We start from the raw sequence: 23,046 nt of genomic DNA on the forward strand, positions 1-23,046 counted from the left end.
GAGAATTGAAATAACCCTTTGGCCCCCAATCTCCAATGGGAAGGGAGTTGGTTGAAAAACTGTATCCTCTAAAGAAGTTGAGGTATGTATGTTTCAAAGCATGCCTCATCCCATTTGTAACCACCTTACACGTGAAATTGGCTAGATGTGAACTTAATTTGACCTTAAACATTTTAAATGTCACCCCAAAGGAAACACTGCTTTGATAACCATATGGCCACAGTGCTCTGGATAGGTTAGAATATTGCAATATAGGAACATTCCAGTTTAATGATGTAACTCTGAATGTTGTCACTTTGGACCAGTTAGAATGTAAGGTCTATCAATGCCATACAGGTCCCGGCTGGAAGAAACCAGCAGCCTGCTTGTTTTGGAGCAACCCATGATTCTGGTTTCTTGAATGGCTCCAAGAAATATTGAAATGTCCATGAGCAGAAAACAACTGATAGTGGTCAAGCCCAAGAAAGGCTGACCAATTCAGAGATTTATCTTGTATATCACTTTCCCACCTTTTAGAGCTTGCTTATGCATTTAGACTTGTAGGAAAGAAATACTGGAATTTATAAATGTTTCATTATGTGGTTGTGTGGGGTTCTTTTGAGTGCATATTGCTACTCAAGGAACTTGGTGTTTGCTGTAACCCAAATAAAACAGAAATTGAACCTAAATTAGAAACTCAATTTCAACTGAGGGCATATTCTGTAATTCCTATTTTGGATGTGGCCAAGGAGTATAATGGAAAAACACACACACACTCAAAAGCCTCTTAAACTTTGATGCCAGAGGTCATGGAGAACAAAGGAGTAGGAAGCTTTTCCAGAGACCAGTGTAAGGCCCTGATCAAAAACCCTTTCACGCCTGCTTAGGAGGTCTTTGCCACGTGTCCAGTGTGATTTCAGAATTGCTGGGCTCGGTGACTGCCAGGTATCACCCTTGTCTTTCTGACTGGGAATGTTTTTTGTGGTTATCCAGTCTCTCTTCTAATGTTGTCTGTTAGGGGTGTTGGGGGGAGGCACTGCAAATAGTTTACATTTTTATTTATACATCTCTAGAACAAGAGAAGCACGTCTGGATATGTAGTAGAGATAAAACAATGGCATAAAACTAAGAGGTCTGGAACTTGGAGCCAGATGAAGAGAGTAAAGGACTCTGTAGATGGGTTGAGTGTTAGGAAGGGAGCTAAGATATTTTTAGTAACCACAGGGGTAGACTGTTGGAGAAACATTGATATTCACCAAATAGTCCTGTGCTTGTCCACACTTCCCAGCTCCCTTGCCTTTCACAGAGCCCTGTGTCTTGTTCTGGCCAACGGGCTATGAGCAGAAACGATGTGTGCTACTTCCAGCTGAAGCTTAAGAGCAGCCCCAAGTTCTCTGTGCATCCTACTTCCCTGCTGTGGCAATTCCTCACCTGGCCCCTGGGTAACTATTTCTGTAAGTGGTTATAGAAAGGAGAAAAGGAGGAAGAGGCACAGCATAATTAACATTAACATCTCAGGAGGAAAAAAGTTTACAAAGTTTTTAAAAGGATTGAGCTCAAGAAGAAAAGAAGAATATTTGAGTGGGAATGAGAGAAAACTTTCTTTAAAAAATTCACAGTTGATGCCACTTTGTAAGTCGTGTCCATGATTAGATATATATTAGAAGATGCACCTTTAATTGAGCTCATTTACCTGTAATCAAAACTCAGCAGCAACCTCAGATCATTTTGGGGTGGTATACCTTTTTGAATAACTTTCTATATGAAATTCATAACTTTATAAAATATTTAAAAATACATCTATATGTGGGAGGGTTTATCATTCATTTATTCATTCATTCATCATTTATTCATCTATTCAACAAATATTTATTGACTCCTCTGATGTTCCAGGCACACTTCTAGATGCTTGAGAAGCAGTAGTAGTAAACAAAACAAAAATTTCTAACACATGGTGTTAACATTCTATTGAAGAGAGATACAGTAAACAGATACATAAATAAATATATGATGCTACATCATAGTTGGAAGAATTCTGATAACTTCAAACCTTCCATGAGATATATAATAAAAGATTGCTTTAGGATATTTCATAAGTTTTCTTCTTTTAGTAAATATAGGAACTTTAGATAACCACAAGGAAGAAAAGCAACTTGTCCAACTTGACAAAAAGCAAATTTACCTATAATCTCACTGTGCTATCTTATGAGCTCACCAACTTGATATTTGGGGCAGGAGGAGAGTACTGTATTTGGTATTTTGCTTTTCGTTACTATTTTCTGAGCATTTTTCTGTGTTGCTAATAGTTTTTAAAAATAAGTTTTTAGTAGCCACGAATATAACAGGCTATATACAAACAATGTTAATGTTTTTATTATTTTTGACAAACTTTATAACTATAAATAGAATTTATATACATAAGTCTTTATGTAAATTTATGTACATAAATTTTTATTTGCATATCTGATTATATCATTAGGAGAAGGTACATAAAGTGGAATTACTTGATGTATATGTGTGTATATTTTATGATACTGGATGTATGTTGCAAAATAGGCCTATACAAATGTTACATATTCTTACTATTATTATCGTATTGTTACTGTTGTAACAGTATGGGACATTAAGTAGACTTACAACCTCAGCCCAAACTGCACCTTGGTGTTATTTTAAATTACATATCTGTATACTGGTAAGGTCGATGTTTTAAAATAGGTTTCGTATACACTTACCTTTCCTTAGTGAATTCTTTGTCATTTGCTCTTTCTCCTTGTTTCCTCTTAAGCCATAAAAATTTTTCTTTTGATATATGAGACATTTTCTGTATGAAACATATATCTGTTGCAGTTTTTCCAAATAGTCATTTATACTTATGCTTTTATGATAATTTACATTTGAGAGTATTCTTATGCATTCAATCTTATTGATATTTTGGGGGTGGTGATTGCTTCTATTCCTCTTATTCTTAAAAAGCCTTCTTGGGGCGCCTGGGTGGCTTGGTCGGTTGGGCGTCCGACTTCGGCTCAGGTCATGATCTCATTGTCCGTGAGTTCGAGCCCCTCATCGGGCTCTGTGCTGACAGGTTGGAGCCTGGAGCCTGTTTCGGATTCTGTGTCTCCCTCTCTCTCTGCCCCTCCCCTGTTCATGCTCTGTCTCTCTCTGTCTCAAAAATAAATAAACGTTAAAAAAAAAGCCTTCTTTATCAGTAAAATATTTCTTATATTCTTCTAGTTTATTTTTTTAAATAATTTTATTTTTTATTTAGTTCATTAATCTTTGTGTAGCTAATTCTGGTGCGGTGAGGGTTAATTTGAGCCTTTTCCAAGTTGTTTATTTTCTCACTACCATTTGTTAATAAAATAATCCGTGCTTTTCCATATAGGTTTGTGATACTTTTTCATTTGTTAAATTTACACACACACACACACACACACACACACACACACACACGGGTCCGTTTCAGAGGTTGCATTAATCTGAAAGATTCTGTTTTTGAGATTGGTGGTAGTTGGGGTCGGGGGTGATGGTTCCTGTACTTTTTGTCCCAGGTGTTACAAAATTACAGTAATTCTTGGTATTGTCTTGATGGAACGGGGGGAAAGCGGCGGTGCGGAGGCACTTAGGACCCAGGGGAAAGCCAGGCTTGGTATAGAAGGACAGAGTCTCCGGCGCACACGCCTCCTACCAAAATCACAGCCCCGTGGAGCCGGGGCTCTCATTCACAGCTTTCTAGAGAAATCTGAGCCCGAACCTGCCAGAATAGGGGATCTCACCCACTCAGCTCAGCAGCGAGGACACCTGCAGAAACACATTCCTAAAGCAAGGCTGAGCGGCTGTGTGAAGGTATTTGTTGCCTTTTTTCTCCCTTCTGTATTTGCAGCGCCTCCCCGCCTTTCCCCCCAGCTCTTGCGATGCCATGGCTGCGGCGTTTCAGCACTTCGGTGCGTGGACAGCTCCCATCTGCAATCCCTCCGCACTCCATCCCTCCCGCACCCCACTTTCCACGCCTTCGCGGTCCATCCTCCTCCTCCCGGCGCCCGCTCAGCCTGCGCTCCCTTACACCATCAGCACCCCCATCTCTCCACCATCACCGTCATGATCTCCACCATCACCAGCGCCGTAACTACAGTCCACACAACTGTGTCTTGTCACTTAGACAAAGCCCGAGGTCCTCAGGGTAGAGCAAAAGAACCCAAGTTTTCAGGCGCAGGAAGGAAAGTTCAGGTGTACGACACCCTTGAAAACAAAGAGACGCCTGCTTGAGAGAAAGGGAAAGTGAAGCCAGGACAGAAAGAGACCCTGAACAGGGGGACAGATGGGGCACTTGCCAGACACCAGCAGTTAGCCAGCTGCCTTTCAGCAGATTAGGGGCTGTTTTAGTTAGTTCAGCAAATTAACATGGCCTGGGGTATAGTGTTATTCCAGCAAAACAGATATGTAAGCTCAATCTGTGTTTCTGGTTTTCCAATGGAGAATCACCAGGAAGCAGGGTGGGGGTGACTGATGACTCATATTCACCCACACGCCAATTTGCCTTCCTAAGCGTTTATTACAGAAACTCTGGAATTAAGTTTTTTACTGAAATGTTTTGTAAAATGGAGACCCCCAAAGATAAACTCTGTGGCCAGAGTAAAAATTAAAATGTTGATGATGATAACCTAACAAATGTGGCTCTCATTGGAAAGTGCTATTTGTTCCAGGGTCTCTTCCTGTCTAGTTATTTCATTTCGGTTTTCCAACCTTAAACCTCTCTTTGAGGCAGAGAAGATAGATCCCTTGGCCAAAAGGCCAAAGTAGTAATGATATTCAGAGCAGATGGCCTGTCTTTGTTCATCACTAGTCAAGGACTGACTCGGATTTGGAAGGCGAGATTTTTGTGTGCTTTCTCAGTAATCAGGCGATAACACCATTTTCCCATAATAGTAAAGGGTAATAGAGTGCAAAAATTGAAAAGGCATTTTATGTAACTATGTTCTGCTGGGCTCTGCTTTTAGAGTGCCATCATTTTCTATCTCAGCTGAAGGGAAGTTGGAACATCTTTCAAATATCCGGAAGGTCCAAACCCAAGTCATAGCACCTCTTTAATTTATCCAGGATCATCTCTTTTATAAGAGTTAACAAACATCAGAAAATAAGAACTTGAGCCTGTCAGCAATGAAAATCTTTCAATGAATACCCATTTAATCAATTATCACTGAAGAGCAAAGTATTGGGTGGGTTTTTTTGTTTGCAAATTATTTTTCATAAAAATAACAAAATAACCTCTTAATTAAAAATGAAATGGATCGTGTTTTCATATGAAAATAATGTCAGGTCACATGTAACAATTAAGTTTAAAGAGCACAGAGAAGGCTTATTTAAAAATCACTCTTGTACATTTATTCTGCTTTCCTTAAAAAAAAAAAAAGAGTCAATAAGGCAAGTTTTGTCTAAACTGGCTTGCTCATTTTGTCACAAATAAAGCTAGTCAGAAACAAGTATCTTCTGGAAGAAGTTTTGAGGAAAAATTCACACCAAATACTCTTCTGGAATGAAGAAGAGTAGATTTTGTCAAAAGGTACTTGCTGCTATTAATTACATAAATACTGGCATAATTCAATTTGCCTCTAAAATTCATTCACTTTTGAACTCAAACTAAAAAAAACTAGTGAAAATATTTGGTGAAATATTTGCTCATTTATATACTGTCTTTAGATTGGTAATATCCACAGTAAAAAAAAGACCCCTCACATCCCAAAGAAACAAGATTCTTAATATACCCTTATCTGTTTGCAAAGAATGGTTCATCCCAGATAATTTTTTAAAGTGTACATATTGCCTGTTCTAGCTGCTTCAAAACAGAAACTCAGGCCAGGAATCCAGTGCCTCTAATGCTGCTGCCTTCCTGTGCTTAATACAATTTCCTGAGGTTGGGGAAAATTCAAAACAATGCTGCTTCGGTGAGATTTACAGGCATCTGTCTCAGAAGTGATGCCTTTCTCTGATGAAATATTATGCTAGGCTTATTAATTTTTATAGAGTGCTCCTATCCTGGCTGCTTCTTTTATTCTTTCTTCTATTAAGGGCTATTTCACTTTTTTCGTATTTTCAGTAACATAACATTCTCATTTTTATAATGGATTTAAAGGTGAACAGAAGACATATTTTCCATCACAGTGGCATCATACATTTTTGTAGACATGTTTACAAAGGGCACATCCTTTTGGAATCATGGAGTGCAAAGCTGGTAAATTTTTATTTCCCAAACGGGGGACTCGGGAACTCTTCAGAGCTAGTGGTGTCTTCTCACTTTTGCAAGCTTTACAAAAAGACACCTTATTAACCCTGAGAAGTCTATTCATGACTTTACACACACTTCCTCAAAGCAGAGTCATCCTTAGTAAATGCATTCAGACTTATTTGGATCATCTCTCCTTTCCTGTTACATAGTTACTGAGACAGGAGGTAACATAGCAAAATGAATATAAAAACTACGAAGTTTGGTCCCATGTAGTCAGCCCAGAAATACCCCTCAACATTGCCAAGAGAGATCTTTTCCTACATTACACCCTTCTCCCAAATTTTGATAATTTTGATCGTTGTTCTTTTTATCCAGATTTCAGTGGAATAAATTTGTTTCAGGAGATCCACAGTGTGAATTACTGCAAGTCTGTAACCCCCTAACATCAATCCCAAGTGTTGTATCTCTCTAGACAGAACCATGCTTACCTTTCTATCCAAGTTTGTCTTAGCTAAAGCGAAGTTTGTCTTTGGTTTGATTCTTCATAGACGTGGAAATCAACTGGACACTCACCTTCCCTCAAACACCTTTCATTTATTCAGTTCATAAGTTCATTATTGTTCACTACCTCTGCTCCCCTTCACAGCCCTTTATCATCTCTTCTCTGGCCAGGTGCTCTCCCTTTTCATGGACATGTTTCGGTATGAGAAAGTTTTCTGTGTAGGCAGCTAACTTTCTATGAGCCTTTCTTCTTCCTGATTTCTGAGCCAGCAGGAATTTTCCCCATAGGTGTTTCAAGATGATTGCTCTTGTCTTCTGGACCCTTTTAACCACATCTCCAATTTATTGATATTATGTAAGCCAACTTTCTCCACCTCTTCTCCTTAAAATCACATCATGTCAATTCAGCTTCTGTTACTGGTCAAATGTCTTGCCTAAAGCTCCATACCTTTATATGTCTTAAGTTACATAGTGTATTCAGTGTTCATTATGTTGTAGTTTGGGAGGAAGGGAAGTCCTGGGCCTGGGAATGGCGGAAGGGCTCCCATCACAGGTTTTATGAGTAAGAGAACTCTAGCCTGATGTGTGATCAAAATAACACAAAATAAACAAAACATGAGATTCTCCTCTTTTTCTCTCTCTTCCTTCTTTTTCTCCCTTCCTTTCTCTTCGCATTTCTTGCTTACCCCACCCCTTCCTTTCTTCGTTGTTTTCTGTTTACATATAGAGCACACAAGCACATGTACAACTAATGGAGTGAGTGATCTGATAAACTTCTATGAGCATTGGTATTCCAAAAGGAGTGAGACACTGGATGTGCTTTTAGTCTCCTGTTGGACACAGTAGCACCATTTTTCACAGACAGTGTGAGCTTGACCTCACAGGTAATTAACCTACCTTCTCAATCCTTTCGATTCACTGCAAATCCTCTTGAGCAGTGCTTCCCAAAAAACGTACATACAAATTGCCCGGGAATTCTGGTACCCGTTCAGCAGGTCTAGGTGGGTACTGACATCCTGTATTCCCCATAAGCTCCTGGGTCCTGCTGATGCTGCTGATCCATGGACCACACTTTGAGAAGTAAAGACAACAAACAATTTCCTTCTTTTTAAACATTTCCACCTTAATATCTGATTAACAAATAATGGCACTCATACTAAAACACAACAAGAACCATCCTGGGATCTAAGACAATAACAGCTTAGAAATTATAACTGTAGTTGAGGAGAAATTTATACAAATAACCCCTTTCTTCCCACCTCTCCCTTATGCACCTTGTTGTGTTCTATGTTGACCTCGAAGTTTTCTTAACTTTGATTCCTGTGGCCAACATCATCTGCCTAATCACATCTAGAAGGGTCCCAGTCACATAGAATGCTGGGGAAAACACTGAGAGGAAAAGAAATCAAGTGGATTTAGTGGCCGTCTTTGGGTGAACCCTGCCTTTCTTACATTTTTCCAGATCCTCTTCCTCTAAAGAGTCTATTCTTAGAGAAATACCCTCTTCCCTTGATGAGAGAAGAGTCACATGTTTGTTTGTTTTTTCCTTTCCCTCCTGCTGATACTCCTAAGAAGCACAACTAAAATTAAATTTTAAATTGGGGCATTGACTGCCAGTGACTTCTTATGGGGATAGTTTAATAGCATAGAAAAAGTTCTAGTCTAATTTTCTACATCTTAATACATTTTTCCCTGTAGATTGTCTTTATTTAACATACAGTGAGGTGTAAGGTAAACACTACTTCAACTAAATACCCTTCTACAGTGAAGAGGCAGAAAAACCCCATGCCTTCTTTACAAGTTGTCTTTTCCATCAACTCCTTGAATTATTTTTCCCAAAGCAAACTAAAAGAATAAAAGTCGTATAGCTTGTTCTAGAACAAAGGTCACAATCGTCTGTCAAAAGGTCCATCTTCAGCGTCCCAGACTACTCTAATTCTGACCTGGCATTTATTTTGGGTACAAGTTCCCAGTGTCCCTACTCTGATGGAACTCATTCCAATTTACTCTTAATCTTTCTTGTGGGCAAGAGCAAATGGGAGAAGATGACTGTGTGCTTAGTTGCTATTTTAAAGGGTGCCAATGGAGTCAACACAATGAATATTTATATGGCAAGGGTAAGCCCTGGGCTAAGATTGAGCTAAAGGTGATGGACATTTGACCGTGAGCCAGGGGCTAAATTCTGGTCACACTGTACTTTCAGATGATTAAAGGTCTCCCTTTTATCCTTCTAGACTTCTCTTCCTGCCCCTGGTATAAGTAGTTCATAACTGCAAGTTGGGTAATGTTTGAGAGAACATTGATGGACTAGGAACCATTCTGTTCTCCCAGGATTTATGTTCTTTTGCCAGTACTTATGCAGAGAAGTCCTACAAGCCCTAATGGTCAGTTTCAAATTCATCATTTGGAAAAAAGACTCTTTTCTATTTAGCACCAAAGAATATTATAATCAGCCAGCCTCTAAGATTAAATGTAGGTGCCACTGGCAGTAAGGGAGCTTATCATCTTTCGGAAAAGATTTCAAATACAGTTGTACTTAAAAAAAAAGATTTTTGCTCACTGTGATTTTCAATTTTTGTCTAGATGTATCAGCAGCATCTATTTTTATTTCATTCAGTATAAAAATTCCTTTCAGCATTCCTAGGGGAAAAACATAGTTAAAAAATTTGAAGTGAGATTTTAGAAAGGTGAAGAGTCATTGGGGTTAACTTAATTCAATATTCATTTAAAATCTGGAAACATAATTTTCACACCTACTAATGAATGAGGTAGTTGATTAGACTTTCATGTGGAAAGGTTTATCTCTGAGATTCATTTTTCATTTTTTTCTCATAAAAACAAATATGGGTATAGTTTCTCACTTATATTTATATTAATTTAAATTTATGTGTACTTAAAAGGATTCTTTGTATTACCAAGAACATCCCAATGCAATAAATATTTGAAGTATTTTCATTATTTATTGATGTTCTTGTATTTCCAACAGTATCTAGGCTTCATAGATGTTATCTTTCTGGTCGTGACAACAATATACTCTTTCCTCCCCAGATCTGGCCAACTTTACAACATCCTTTAAATGATCTTCCTTAGGACTGGTGGGGTGTGGGTGTGTGCCTGTTGTGTGAGTGAGTCATTGTGAGGGCACAAGTGGTGTAGAGAAATCACCTACACTGAGTGGCAGGGCAAGGTCATTGATAGAACATGGGCTTTATGTCAGGTGGACTGAGGTGTGAATCTTCATTCTTCTAGCTATAATTAATCTATCTAAACCTCAGATTTATCCTCTCATATAATAATTAACAACCCGGCTTTAAAGGTTGGTGTGGAGATGAGATCATAGAACATCAAAGCTGTAGGCACATAATAAGTACTCAGCAAATATTTGTTTCCTCATGCCCCGAGTTTTTAACATTAGTTTATTATCTGACTTTAAGACCAGTGCTTAGTTGTTCTAAGACTCAGTATCTTTTTATTTACCTGGAAACAACAAAATTATGGTATCAACAAGATTACAGTAAGTATAAAATGGAGCTTTTTATTTCCAAAGCACTTTTACCTACATCAGTTCACATGGTCCTCAGCATCTCCTAAAGAATTCTTTTGCTTCTATTTCTTGCAGTACCACTGTAACAATGAAGAAAGATAATTGGTGTAAAATGCTTTGAGGTAATACATACACATGTACATAGTCTGTAGACAAGATCTGGTTATTGGCTTATATTTAATGTGTGTTTCTGAAGATAATGAAATAAATGGAAGTAATAAATTATAAAATAACCAAAATCAATTTTATTTGAATTATTTTGCTTTCTGAAATGACTTTTCCACCTGGACTCTTTAGTTCATAAATACTAGGATATATGTTTATAGGTGTGTAGGGGTGTGTGTGTGTGTGTGTGTGTGTGTGTGTGTGTGTGTGGTGTGTGCGCGCGCGCGCACGTGCACTGAATTTTGCATAAGGGAATACACAAATAGATCTTTTCTAATGGAAACTTGAGAGGAAGTGAGAATCTTAAATCTATGGATGCCATGATTTCAAATATCACGATACAAAGATTCTTCTTTTCTCTCTCTCATACAAAATACTACTACTTAAATGTGTAGTTTATCAGAAAAAACATGCCGTTAGAAGTGGAAGTTAGCTCCTATGTTGGGCTCCCTAGGGCACGTGGTGAGTTACTCTCCATGTATCTGTAACAATGTCTAAAAAAAGAATCATTTGGGACCCAAACAGCAATGGGAAAGATGGTTTCTGAGGCCCACATGCATCTACCTCAAGTACCCTTTTTGATTATCAAGCACATTTCAGTCCCCGGATCATGTTTCGCACTCTGCTAGGCATGGCAAAGTATCAATCCTTCAAATAGAATGGCAAGATCTTTGATCTGGCATTTTAGCCAAAGGAAAATACATAAAGGAAGAGCAAAAGTTTGCGACAGCTGGAAAAGGCATCGACAGCTAGATTTTTTAAACAGCTTTAGTCATCTTCTGGCGAAGAAACAAGGACAACACTAGACTTCTGTAAGGTATGGTATTAGGCTACCGAAGAATGTCTGTCAACTCCTTCAGCACATTTAGGCTTATAGAGTGGTAAATCTAGAAGGAATTTTAGTAAAGGACAGTAGGGTTCTGAGAGGGAAGGTGACTCACTGAAGGTCACACAGCTCTTAAGTAGTAAATATTAGAACCTCTTTGCTACACATAAGAGGCAGAACAGCACAGTAGAAAAGAGCATGGGACTGGAGAAAGATTACTTGGTCTTGAATCCAATATCTGCCAGCTAGTAGCTGTGTAACCTTGGGAAACTCATTTTACCTCTCTATGCCTCAGTTCCCTCACCTGAAAAATGCAGACAATAATATACTCTTCTCATACAGTTGTTCTAAAGATTAAAGAATGTAATATATAAATAGAGAGTATTAAGTGCCTGGGACATAATAACTACAGTTATAATAAATTGGAAATTAAAGCTCTTGTTATTATTCATACCCCTAGGACAGAAAACAACTCCTACTTCATGTGATACCAAGTCCAATGTATCCCTCTATCCTTGTTTGACAAATTTAGAAAAGTTGAATGAGAACCAAGTCCTTCACGTGAACAGAAGATGACAGTCAAGTGAAATGTTACGTCCTGGAGAATGTTCTTGAACGGCATAGCATTTTTAGCCTTAAATATTATCAATTGACATTGTTCTTTAAGTAGCAGTTTATTCAGAGATCTGAAGTGAAGGATTTGCCTTTAATGGAAAATATCTGTTTCATCCTGAGTATGAAACCCAGCGATCCTAGCTTGGGTTCTCTCCCCAGAAGCTTCTACTGTATGCTGAGGACAGAATAAAGATGTAGATTGAAGCAAATTTATTTCAGTTATTATAGATTGGAGGCATAGCTATGTGTGGAAGCAGGCCATGAAAAACGCAACCTCCGCTCTCTCCTTGAACCCATAGTAATTTATTTCAGAAACATTGTAGAGTTCCCTGAACTATAAGGTGTTTAACTTGCTCCCAGAAATTTTAAATCTTCTGAAGGGGACAAGCTATTGCTATGACTTGTCTAAACGTCCTGTGCCATGGCTTGGAACAGGGACCATCACCGAGCATGCTTCAAGGAGGCAGTGATCTGAAGTACAACGTGCCTAGGCTAAATTCTCCTAGGAAATTAAGTTAGCTGCAACACTGTCATTTAAGGAAAATGATTCCAGAGGCATCCAACAGAATGGGAAGCAACTCACTCATTGAAACAATGTTTTGACTACCTTCTTTATGCATTTACTCTCTATATTTTTTCGGGCACCTATGCCCCGGTAGACACTGTGTTAGGTGCTGAGGATAGTTGGTGAGCGTAACAAAGGTGCTCCACCCATGGAGGTGACACTCTTTGTGCCAGGCCCTGTACTGGGGATACACAGATGAGCGGGATCCAGCTCTTCTCCACAAAGAGTTCAGAGGAAAAAGGGAGGGAGGAAAATGGCAGTGAAATGATGCGGTCAGGGCTGTGAGGCTACCAGTGACCTGTGAAGGTCAGGGAGGCTTCCTAGAGAAAGTGGTGTCCAAGATGACTCCTGAAGGGCAAAGAGGAGTTCGTCAGTGGTTATTCTTTGTCAAGGTCCTGAGAGGTGAGGAGAAATGTCAAGTGACTCTGAGTGGCTACTTGGCCAGATGGTGAATCTGGAGAGAGATAGGCACCACACGGAGAAGGGTCTTAAAAACCTTATTACATAGTTTTATACTTTATCCTAGGACAATTGGACAATTCAAGGAATGACATGAGCAGATTTCAATTACAATACAGAGAACGGACGAGAGAAGGGCAAGTTTGGCAGCAAAGGTGCCATAGGGAGAACGTTGCAGGGCTAAACAGACAGTGTGAGATTGGATGGAAAAAATGGGCAGATTTAAGAAATATTATGGAAGTAATTGTCTGGAAGTGGCCAATAAGGGAGAGAGTGGAATAATAGTGGACTCCCAGGTTTTTAGAATGGAAGCTGCACAGAAGGTGACATTAGTCACTAAGGGATGGAGGTGGAGGGACAAATTCAAGATGAGGAACGATGGTTAGTTCAGGTTTAAGCATATGGAGTCTGTGGTGTGTAGAAGATGTGTCCGTGAGGTTGCTGAAAAGGCAGTTGGATATGTAGCCTGGAGACCGAGAAAGAGCTATAGACGGAAGTTATATTACACGTAGGCGGTCACATCATGGGGCAAGATCCTGGAAACACCCACTAAAGTGTTCACAGAAAGAGAAGAGGGAGCAGGGATCAACACGGCTAAAAGAAAAATCACGGCGTCTGGAGTTAGAGAAAGAGAGTGGGAGAATGGGGGAGAGAGTTTTAAGAAGGATGAAGTCAGCAATATAAAATGTTGATAGGGGTCACCCATAAAGAGTACTGAAATTTGTCTATTGGATATAGGAACAAAAATATCATCACTAGTAGGGTGACCATCTTTCTGGGTTTGCTTAGAATTGTCCCAGTTTATAACTATTGTGCTAGCATTATTATTATTATTATTATTATTAGCATCCCCTCATGTCTAAATTTGGATAATAAATTATATGATCTTCCTGGTCAGTTCGTTGGTGGAAATAGTAAGGACATATTGCTGTGAGTGTAGGGATGAACCAGAAAAGGAGACATCAAACAAGGGAATTTTCTGAACGGCTTTTGTAAGGCTACTAGACAGGGAATTTTAACATCAGATGGGTGTTGAACGAGATGGGTTTGGCAGTTTCTTCCAATCCTGGGAATAGTTCGTAGCATTATTTTCCATTTACAATCCTAAGTCCTTAAAATTAGTGAAGCTCAAGACTTTATTCTATTTCTTGTTTTTGCATATGGCAGAGCTAAATGCCGTTTTCTTACAAACTATTCTACAAAGCCAACATTTTACACATCGAATTTCTATTACTCCCTCATCTTGACAATGAATACCAGTTACTTTAACTATTCTTCATCTCCCCTATACCACAATATAAAACAGAAATGTGTGAGTTGACTGTCTCCCTTAAGAACTAACTGGTCATTCTAAATTAAGCAGAAGAATAATTTTGTCTTTTACATTATTTTGTATGATAAAGCATTACCAATAATAACTAAGTTGGGAATAAATATTCTTCCTCTGATTGCAGATACTGTCGACCTAGGAAAGCTAGGAAAAAAAATATGCCTTCAAGTTCATTTACACCTAGTATGTCTTCTGATGTTTAGAACTTCCAGATCATACCAAACAAATATCTGAAGGCATTAGAATATGAATTTATATTTAAAATGAGGAAGATGTAAATAATATAGATGTCCTTCTGTATACCGTTTAGGTGTAGACATCTTAAGAGATATATATGAGGAGATTAAAACAATCATCATAAGTAAAATAATATCTCCGAACAACAGGAAAGTTATGTAAATGGGAGGATTTTTAAGCCTGTGTGGATATTGGGTCAGCAGGAAAGCAATCAGGAGTTTCAAATCCCTTTGCCTTTCCTACAGAAGACTAACAAAGGCAAATAATAAAGCCGCTTGTAAGACACGTGAGCATCCTTTCTCATTGCTGTTGAATTTGATTATTGAAGGTCAGGCTTCCAGCCACGAGGCTGCCCCCCTCCCCCTCCCCCCAGCTGTTGTCAGCTCAGTTTTGAGTAATTAGGTACCTGTGGGGTTAGGATAGAGTGACCTTTAACAGTCCCTTTTTATTGTTAAGATGCAAATAACTGCCTTTGAAAAAGGTGGGGGGGGCATTTCTGTGAAAGGTACTTCTCTTTGAGAAAAGAGGCTAATGGGGAGGCTAATAAATTGTACAGCAGCCCTAATTTCTCTGCCACATCTAGGCCTGTGAACAGCCCCATAAAGCATGCTGTAACAGAGAAGGATCTTTCTTCTTAGTGTTTCTTAAAGTACTTAATAAAAGAGCGATCTATTACTAATCGGACCATACACTATTATGGTAACTAATCAGTGTGACTAGAAAGTTCCAAATATTTGCATATTATGCATTCAGGAGGTCAGCAATAAAATTATCCCAATTACACCATTTTAAAGATAATTTAGCCTTTGTTCTTTGGATACCTAATCAAATCCACAGCACAATACTGCCTTTTTTTTTTTTTTATCTAAGTTCCAATTAATTTGCCCAGATTTTCTTTGTATCATCACTGTTTTGTCTCTCTTGTGTGCATTTGTTTTGCAGTAAGAAATGGTCTCGTTTTTGCCTCCTTTCTGGATGGCCACCACCACATAGGACCTGAATGTCCTACTGCTTTCTAAGAACAGAAAGAAGGCCTTCGATTTGTCTGTTTCAGTGGCAGCTTGGTAGCAGAAAAACTGTTGAATGGGCCCCGATTTCAGCAGACCATCGGGTGAATGGGACCAGTCTCCCTTCTTCCAAAATATCAGCAATTAAGCACTTGGAAAGGAGATTTGGCCAAGATGACCCATTTACAGGCCGGACTCAGTCCAGAGACTATAGAGAAAGCTCGCCTGGAACTGAATGAAAACCCAGATGTTTTACATCAGGATATCCAGCAAGTCAGGGACATGATCATCACCAGGCCTGACATTGGATTTTTGCGTACAGATGATGCCTTCATCCTGAGATTTCTCCGAGCCAGGAAGTTTCACCAAGCAGATGCCTTTAGACTCCTGGCCCAGTACTTTCAGTACCGCCAGCTACACCTGGACATGTTCAAAAACTTCAAGGCTGATGATCCTGGCATTAAGAGGGCTCTCATCGATGGGTTCCCCGGAGTGCTGGAAAGCCGAGATCACTACGGCAGGAAGATTCTTCTGCTGTTTGCGGCCAATTGGGACCAGAGTAGGTAAATGTAGATAGTGTCTTTCCTTGGTTTTTCCTTTTTATAAGCATACGTACTGCATGTTTAGGGTCGTATGGCTTTCATTTAAAAAAAAATGAAAAAAAATGTGTGACTAACGAGCTTTTCTTTAAAAAAATATGTATATGTATATATATATATATATATATGTATATATATATAATATATATATATATATAGTTTCCCCTCCCCGACCCCAAAGGAAGTTTTAAGGCCAGAGGATTACTGTCATCAAATGCATTTCCAGATTCACAGCAGTGTTTTGGAACAATAGAATCGTAGTGTCAGAATGGCAAGACGCCTTAGAAATCATTATTATGTTCATCAGAGTGGGTCATTTATTTTCATAAAATTGAAAGCTGGTCTTCTAGAAGAACCATATATTCTGCCTTTAGTGTTCTCATCTTTAACAGCAAAAACAACAAAAATGGATTCAGTAGATGGCTTTAAATCAAGTGTTTTCATCACGTAAATAATTTCTTGGATCCTCTCCATGACTTTAATATCCTGTATTTCTTCGGAGTGCCAGACCTCTCTACCCAAGTGCATCTCTCCCTGAAAATCCTGTAAAGAACCCCAGACTCAGCATGTGTCAAATCGAACGCACCATCTTTCCCACTATACCTGCTTTTCCAGCCTTCCAGTCTCCCCACCCAGAAATCCGGGTGTCGTCCGTGACTGCTTCTTGCCTTTGCTCCTCACATCCGATTAATTGCCAAGGCCCACGCCTTTCTTCTCAAAAGTCTCAAATCTCGTCACTTCTCTTTGCTCCCCTTGTCACTGCCTTGGTTTAGGTTCTCTTCATTTGTCCCTTGAATTTCTGCAGCAGGCTTGTCACGGGCACCCCTGCCTCAGCTCTAATCTTTCTCGAGCCATTCTTGTCCATACTGTAGCTGGAGTGACCCTTCCAAAATTCTGTGACGTCGCTCTGCTGATGAAAATTCTTCCATGACCTGCGAAGCCTTCAAGGTAAAGTCAGGTCCTTTGCAATCCATCTAGTACATCTCCTATCTCCTGCTGTACTTCATCCTCTGGCCTTCGCGTTCTCTGGTCCAGCTGGAAGGAAGTATAAGCCTTGCTTTGAATGGCTGAGGTTTTTCCATGCCTCCAAGCCTTTGGACTTGCCTCGACAAGCACCTAAAGGAGAGAACCACCACTTCTTATCCCAGTTCCAACCACCCTGGACCCAATCTGCCCTACCATTTATACTCATCTTCCTGCTTCTTCACTCTATAGTCTTCATCTACTGCCAGCCCCAACCCTTTTTAGTTAAGTGCCCTTCTTTTGTTCATATTTCCATTAACCTATTTGCAAGAAGAGTGTAAGAACCATTGTTAGTACAGCTATTATTTTGGAATACTTACCTCATACTCTGTTAAGCATTTATGTATATTGTCTCATTTAACCCAATGAGAACTTTCCACAAAAGATATTATTATTATCCCTAGTTCACATTTGGTGACACAAGACTTTGCGAAATTAAGTAGCTCGCTCAATGTCACAGAACTAGTGAAATATGGAGTGGGAGTGGACCCCCCAGCAGTCTGACTGGAGAACGAGTTGTCTCAACCCGGCATTACTATAATCGTGTGTTTACTTGTATACCCTTTCTTACCTCTCCACCCGAGTCTGCAAGTTCCATGAGGTCAGGAAACTGCCTGTTTCGTGTCTTTCATATCTTTTTGGCACAGGGCACACTATCCAACAAATGTTGAATGAGAAAGAATGCATGTATCACTCTCCAAAAGTTCACCTGTGGCTTTAGTTTTCACAGAGGTATAATTGTTGAAATTTTTATGGTAGCTGGGGAGACGCAGGTTTGACTTTCAGAATAAACCAAATAATTCCTCCCCAGTATAATTAAAAGGAATTTGTAAGGTGGCCCTTTATTACTTCCTATCATTCCTCCTCCTCTTAAAAATGATAATATTATAAACTAAGTAATCACTGGCTATTTTCTGGTTGATAAATTGTGATAGCACAACTTAATCCTGAAAAGGTATTTCAGGGTCTTAACTCTATGAGTCTAGAGTTTGGTCAGCTCTGCATCTGGGCGAGAATGCCTCTCCACGTTTCTGCTCTGTTAACACAAGGTCCCTGCCAGAAAAGAGTCCCCTGTGCAATCCAGTGTCCTTCAGTGTGCAAGCATACGAACAGCTAACTCCCATCTGCCATCAGTGAATTCCTTCTGAGACACACAAACCATCAACACAGGGCATCCGTCTTATACCAGAGAAAACGGCCATCCTTTTGAGAATGGCATGTTAACATGTTGAATTTTGGAACAGGACAATTTTGATGATTCTGGAGAATAATCGTGCTGACTTCATTTGTTCTTAGTGGTTGTAAGTATTCTAGAACTTCCATCTGTTTGGATGCTAAGTAGTAATTTATCCATAAAAATACATCAGAGCAAAATATCTTATTTTGTATTAGCATTCGGCCCATGTATATCACAAAATGTGTTAAGAAATAATAACAAATAATAATAGTAAAAAGAAACGAGTCTCCAAGAGAATAATCCAAATGTTTATGACTACAATAACCTTGAACAAGTTACTTCACTTCTCTGTTCCTCAATTTCCTCAAGTGTAAAATAAGAAGCTCAAGTTAGGTAATCCCTGAGACACCTTCAGCTCTAATGGCTCATGAACGTGGAGTTCATTCAGCCTGATCCTATGGATGGATGGATAGGGATTTTAAAATTCACTTTATAGCTTCCTAATTCACTAGGCTTTTTGAAGTAACCTCTCTCTCTTTTTTCCCTCCCACCCTCGCCCCTAGCCTACAAAGGCTGAGTCTACTTGAGACGATTTTTTTCCCCAAACTATACAATACCATTTGTTCCAAATATTTTGGTTTCAACAGGAAGGTAAATGATCAGGCTATCCCAGTGACAACCAAAGATCATTAGAAACAAGCAAACCTCAGTTGGAACCCGGCAAGTGACGTGTGCTTTATTGGTTATATGACCTGGGACAAACAACCTCTCTGAGACTGTTTTCTCATCTGTAAGGTGGGGATGTCTAGCTAATAATGCAGTTGGGACGACCAAATGAAAGATGCACTTAAGGAACACAGCTCGTTGTTTGGCACATGGTAAGCACTCAACAAATATGAGCTTCTGGTATTATTATTAATATTATCAAACATCCCACTACAAAAAGAACGGAGCACAGAGAGTAGATAAATAAAGATAGAGACAGGAGTACAACACTCGAAAATGAAAGTGGGCCGGTGGGTGCGGTCTGCCTGTATGGCCATCCTAAGAACTTCTTTGTTTTCTCCCCGAACACATTCCCTGTCACACAGACCCAGATTAAATGAGGCCCAAAAGGCCCGGAAGGGTTGGCACAGCTTTGCAAAATGATTACTTCACTCTCATTGGGCCCCTAAGATGAGTGGGAAGTGATTTGAATATCTCCTGTGAAAGGTTTGCTGAGATTAAGATGGTTATTAATATTTATTAAAACCGTGTAAATCTCATTCATCTAAACCCAGATGCCACGAACAAAAGCGCAGAAAGGTGACCGGTAGGAAGCGCTGTCCTCCAGAGGCGGGGCTCCCCGGGCCTGGGTGAGGGTGCCAGCTGGAGTGCGGGGGCACTGGGCTCCTGGAACACACACTGGCCTCCTCCAGAAATCAGGCCTCAGCAGAGAGCTTTGTGGTTTCTGTATTTTCTGAGGCTACCAGGCTGAAGTGAGATGAATTAGATGAAATCAGCACTCACATATTTATTCATAAAATGAAGCTGGCCCTTTCTGAGTCATCAGAGGTCACCTTTCAGCCCACCTGCTTGGTAAGTAATGGAGACCTGGGGGGGCACCACTGCTCAATGGGCCTTTTGATCTGTCTCACCTAGACTCTGTTTCCCCCTTAAGATCTGATAAAAAGGAAATCCATTTCTTGTTTCTTTCTGGGCTGCATACTTGTACCTGGTCATACAGCCTGATTTGCCCGTGAATGCCCTTCCCACAGAGGGAAGTGTGATCATAAAGGAGCATGTCTTGTTTTCTTGGATTTTACTCAGCTACAAAGGAGTTAAGTTTGGTCAAGTTATTTTACTTTCTGGAGTCTCCATTCATCAAGTGGAAATGGGTATAATATCTGGCATGTGGAGCTGTTGCAAGGATTAACCCCAATTGCCCTGCTTGATGGTGTCCAAGATGCGGAATAGAACAGTGATTAAATGCACTCAGAAACTCCGAAGCCAGACAGCTGGCTTCATATCCCAACTGTCTCCTAATCAGCCATGTGATTCTGAGCAAGTTGCTTAAATTCTTATTACACTGTTTCTCACCTATAAAGTGGGGCTGATGATGATCATAGATTAACATTAGTTGGTGTTCCACAAATGGCAGTTGTTTCTTAAGAAAAAAAGAAAAATTCCAGTCCAGCAAATATCTAGGCTACTGGGTCACAAGATGTACTTTCCAAATCCAAATAGCAGGATTTGAACCATTACCAACTTTCCTCCACCTGGAAAGGTATAAAGGATGCAGTTGAGTCCCCAAGCCACCATGCTCCAAAGTGCTTTAGGGAAGCTCAGTCATGACTGGGAGGCTCTGAGAAATGACCTGGTCTTAGTGCCCCTCCCTATTGTTGTTTATTACATTCTCAGGCTATGAGAAAGATATTTGGGAAGGAAGGTCCAGATAATAAAAGTCCCATGATAAACTACCATAATATCCATGTGTAAACCAGCTGGTCCCCAGGGAAAAACAATTGGAAATGCAATGCCAATCATAATATATAAATGACACTTGACCTTCTTTTGTCAGTGTATTGTTTATTTCTCAAAATTAAGAAAACTCAGAAATCCGCAAACAGGTTGAAAATTAGTTGGTCCTTTCAGGAAGCTGGGGCACCTGAAGGAAGAGCTAAGTTAGGGTAATTGAGTAGAGCAAAAAGGGGGCTAATGGACCATTTCATTACTACCTTCATGCTTATAGAGTTATTGTAAGAAGCCAATGAATCTTGTAGACTGTCTTTCCCCACCGTACATAACAAGGGCTGAAGGTTTGGATCAAAGCACAACCAACTGGATGGAAGATTAGGGAATCTGAGCTGAGACCTCAGACCCAGGGCCAGCATGAGGGTGAGGGATGGGGCCATTTGCCTGGGGTGTAAAATTTAAGGGGGGCACTAAAGCTCTCAGTGATCAAAATAAATAATTTTGTCATAAAATGTTTTTATAGTTCTAATTTTTATTTTATTTATTTATTTATTTATTTATTTATTTATTTATTTATTTAGAGAAAAAAAGAGCATGAGCTGGGGAGGGGCAGAAGGAGAGGGAGAGTAAATGTTAAGCAGGCTCCATTCCAGCACGGAGCCCAGCACAGGGCTTGATCTCACTGCTGTGAGATCATGACCTGAGCAGAAATCAACAGTTGGACGCTTAACTGACTGAGCCACCCAGGTGCCCCTGTCATAAAATATTTTAAAATCAAAATTAATGCCAAAAAATCCATGATGAACAAAATGTCAAAATTTAAAAGAAGGCAGGATAAGATCATTAATTTTTCCTTGTGCCTCAGGCTCCCAATATGCCTTGGCAAAGCACTGCTCAGGCCAATCAGATTTCACAAGAGAAAAGCCTTAAGTTGGCTCCTAGTCAATTGTATTATAGCACATAATACTGAATATCTGTATACTATACAGCTGCACAGAACCTTATGATTCCCAAGCGTTTCCGTGTATGTTTTCTGATTTAATGCTCATTAACCATTTGGGGAGTTTTAGTACCACTAAGGGACAGATGACAAGAGATCGGAGGAGGAGAAGATCCTTTCTAACCAAGGAACTGAATGATTCATCAATGGAAAAACTTAGACTCAAAGCTTCTAATTCCAAGCTCCAGAGACATCTGGAGCCAATTGTTCAGCCCCTGAGTGACTAGTTATTCCAAAACATGCACAGAGCTTCTGAAAGTCTGTAAGTGGATTTCCTGGAGGTGGGTACGTGTGTAGATGAGTGCAGTGAGTCACAATGGACAGATCAGCAGGTTAGTGGCAGTGATTCTCAAAAGGAGCACAACGGCCATTCAGAGCTGCTCAGTTCTTAACGCATAGGGCTGTCGAGCATTGTGGAATGTTTTGTATCCCATCTCCCAGGCACTGTGGTAACTGTAAAGGTCACCTTCATGTTTCAAAAGCCCTTAGGGGAGCTGGTGTCCACTTTGAGAACCACTGATGGAGAGTGTCTAGAAATGTCCTAACACCAATGTCAATAACTACCATTTGTTAAGCACCTTTATGCCAAGTTATTATTTATACCAAGCTATACAGTAAGTATATGTATATATATACATATATTTATGTGTATATATATATTTATATATATATATGTATATATATATACGTATATATATATACGTATATATATACACACATTTTTTTCCCTAATCCTTTCCACAGACCCACAAGGATCTATATGGTGTTTAGATAATATATAACAGAGACAGAATTCTTCCCTGTTTTGTCTGAACATAAAGGCTATGCTTTTCTGCTAAGCCTTAGCTGTGGCCTCATTTCTACTCTGACCTCAAAAGTTTCCAGAGCCTCTTACAATCAAAATCTGAATCACTCGTATGCTATTAAGTGTTACTCGTATGTTACTACAGTGTGGCTCCAGGGCCCAAATTCAAGGTGTTTCACAACTTCTCCTCAGTTCCCTCTTCTAGCCAAGAGACACTGGGAAGTTCAGGGTAAACCATAAAGCCATTCCTTGTGCATGCGTTCTAATGGGGCTCCAAAGGTGAGGAACGTGCTTTAGAGGCTGGGAGCACCAGAAGTTGAGATGATTCTGGAGGCTCAATGGCAAGGGCCTGCCTAGTCCCTAATATGAGGGAAAGGAAGTGGAGAAGGACTTACCGCTTCAGATTGAGCAAATACAAAAGCAGTTGGGGTGCTGACCAATAGACAAGAGTTGTCATTCTTCCATGGGATGAATCCAAGCCTCGTTCATTCCTTCATGTACTCAGTAAACGTCCTGAACTACTGCAGTGGTCCAGCCCTG

General features: G+C 39.8%; 1 protein-coding gene across 1 annotated transcript in view; it reads left to right on the forward strand.

The window, feature by feature from the left end:
- Positions 1-15,556: 15,556 nt before the first annotated feature.
- The window catches only part of CLVS1 (clavesin 1), a 160,501-nt gene continuing 153,011 nt past the window's right edge, over positions 15,557-23,046 (forward strand). Inside the window, exon 1 of the mRNA XM_007085004.3 lies at positions 15,557-16,011. Coding sequence (XP_007085066.1) covers positions 15,557-16,011 — 455 coding nt within the window. The remainder of the gene's footprint in view (positions 16,012-23,046) is intronic.

This window comes from Panthera tigris, chromosome F2 (assembly GCF_018350195.1).
Source record: "Panthera tigris isolate Pti1 chromosome F2, P.tigris_Pti1_mat1.1, whole genome shotgun sequence".
NCBI lineage: Eukaryota > Metazoa > Chordata > Mammalia > Carnivora > Felidae > Panthera > Panthera tigris.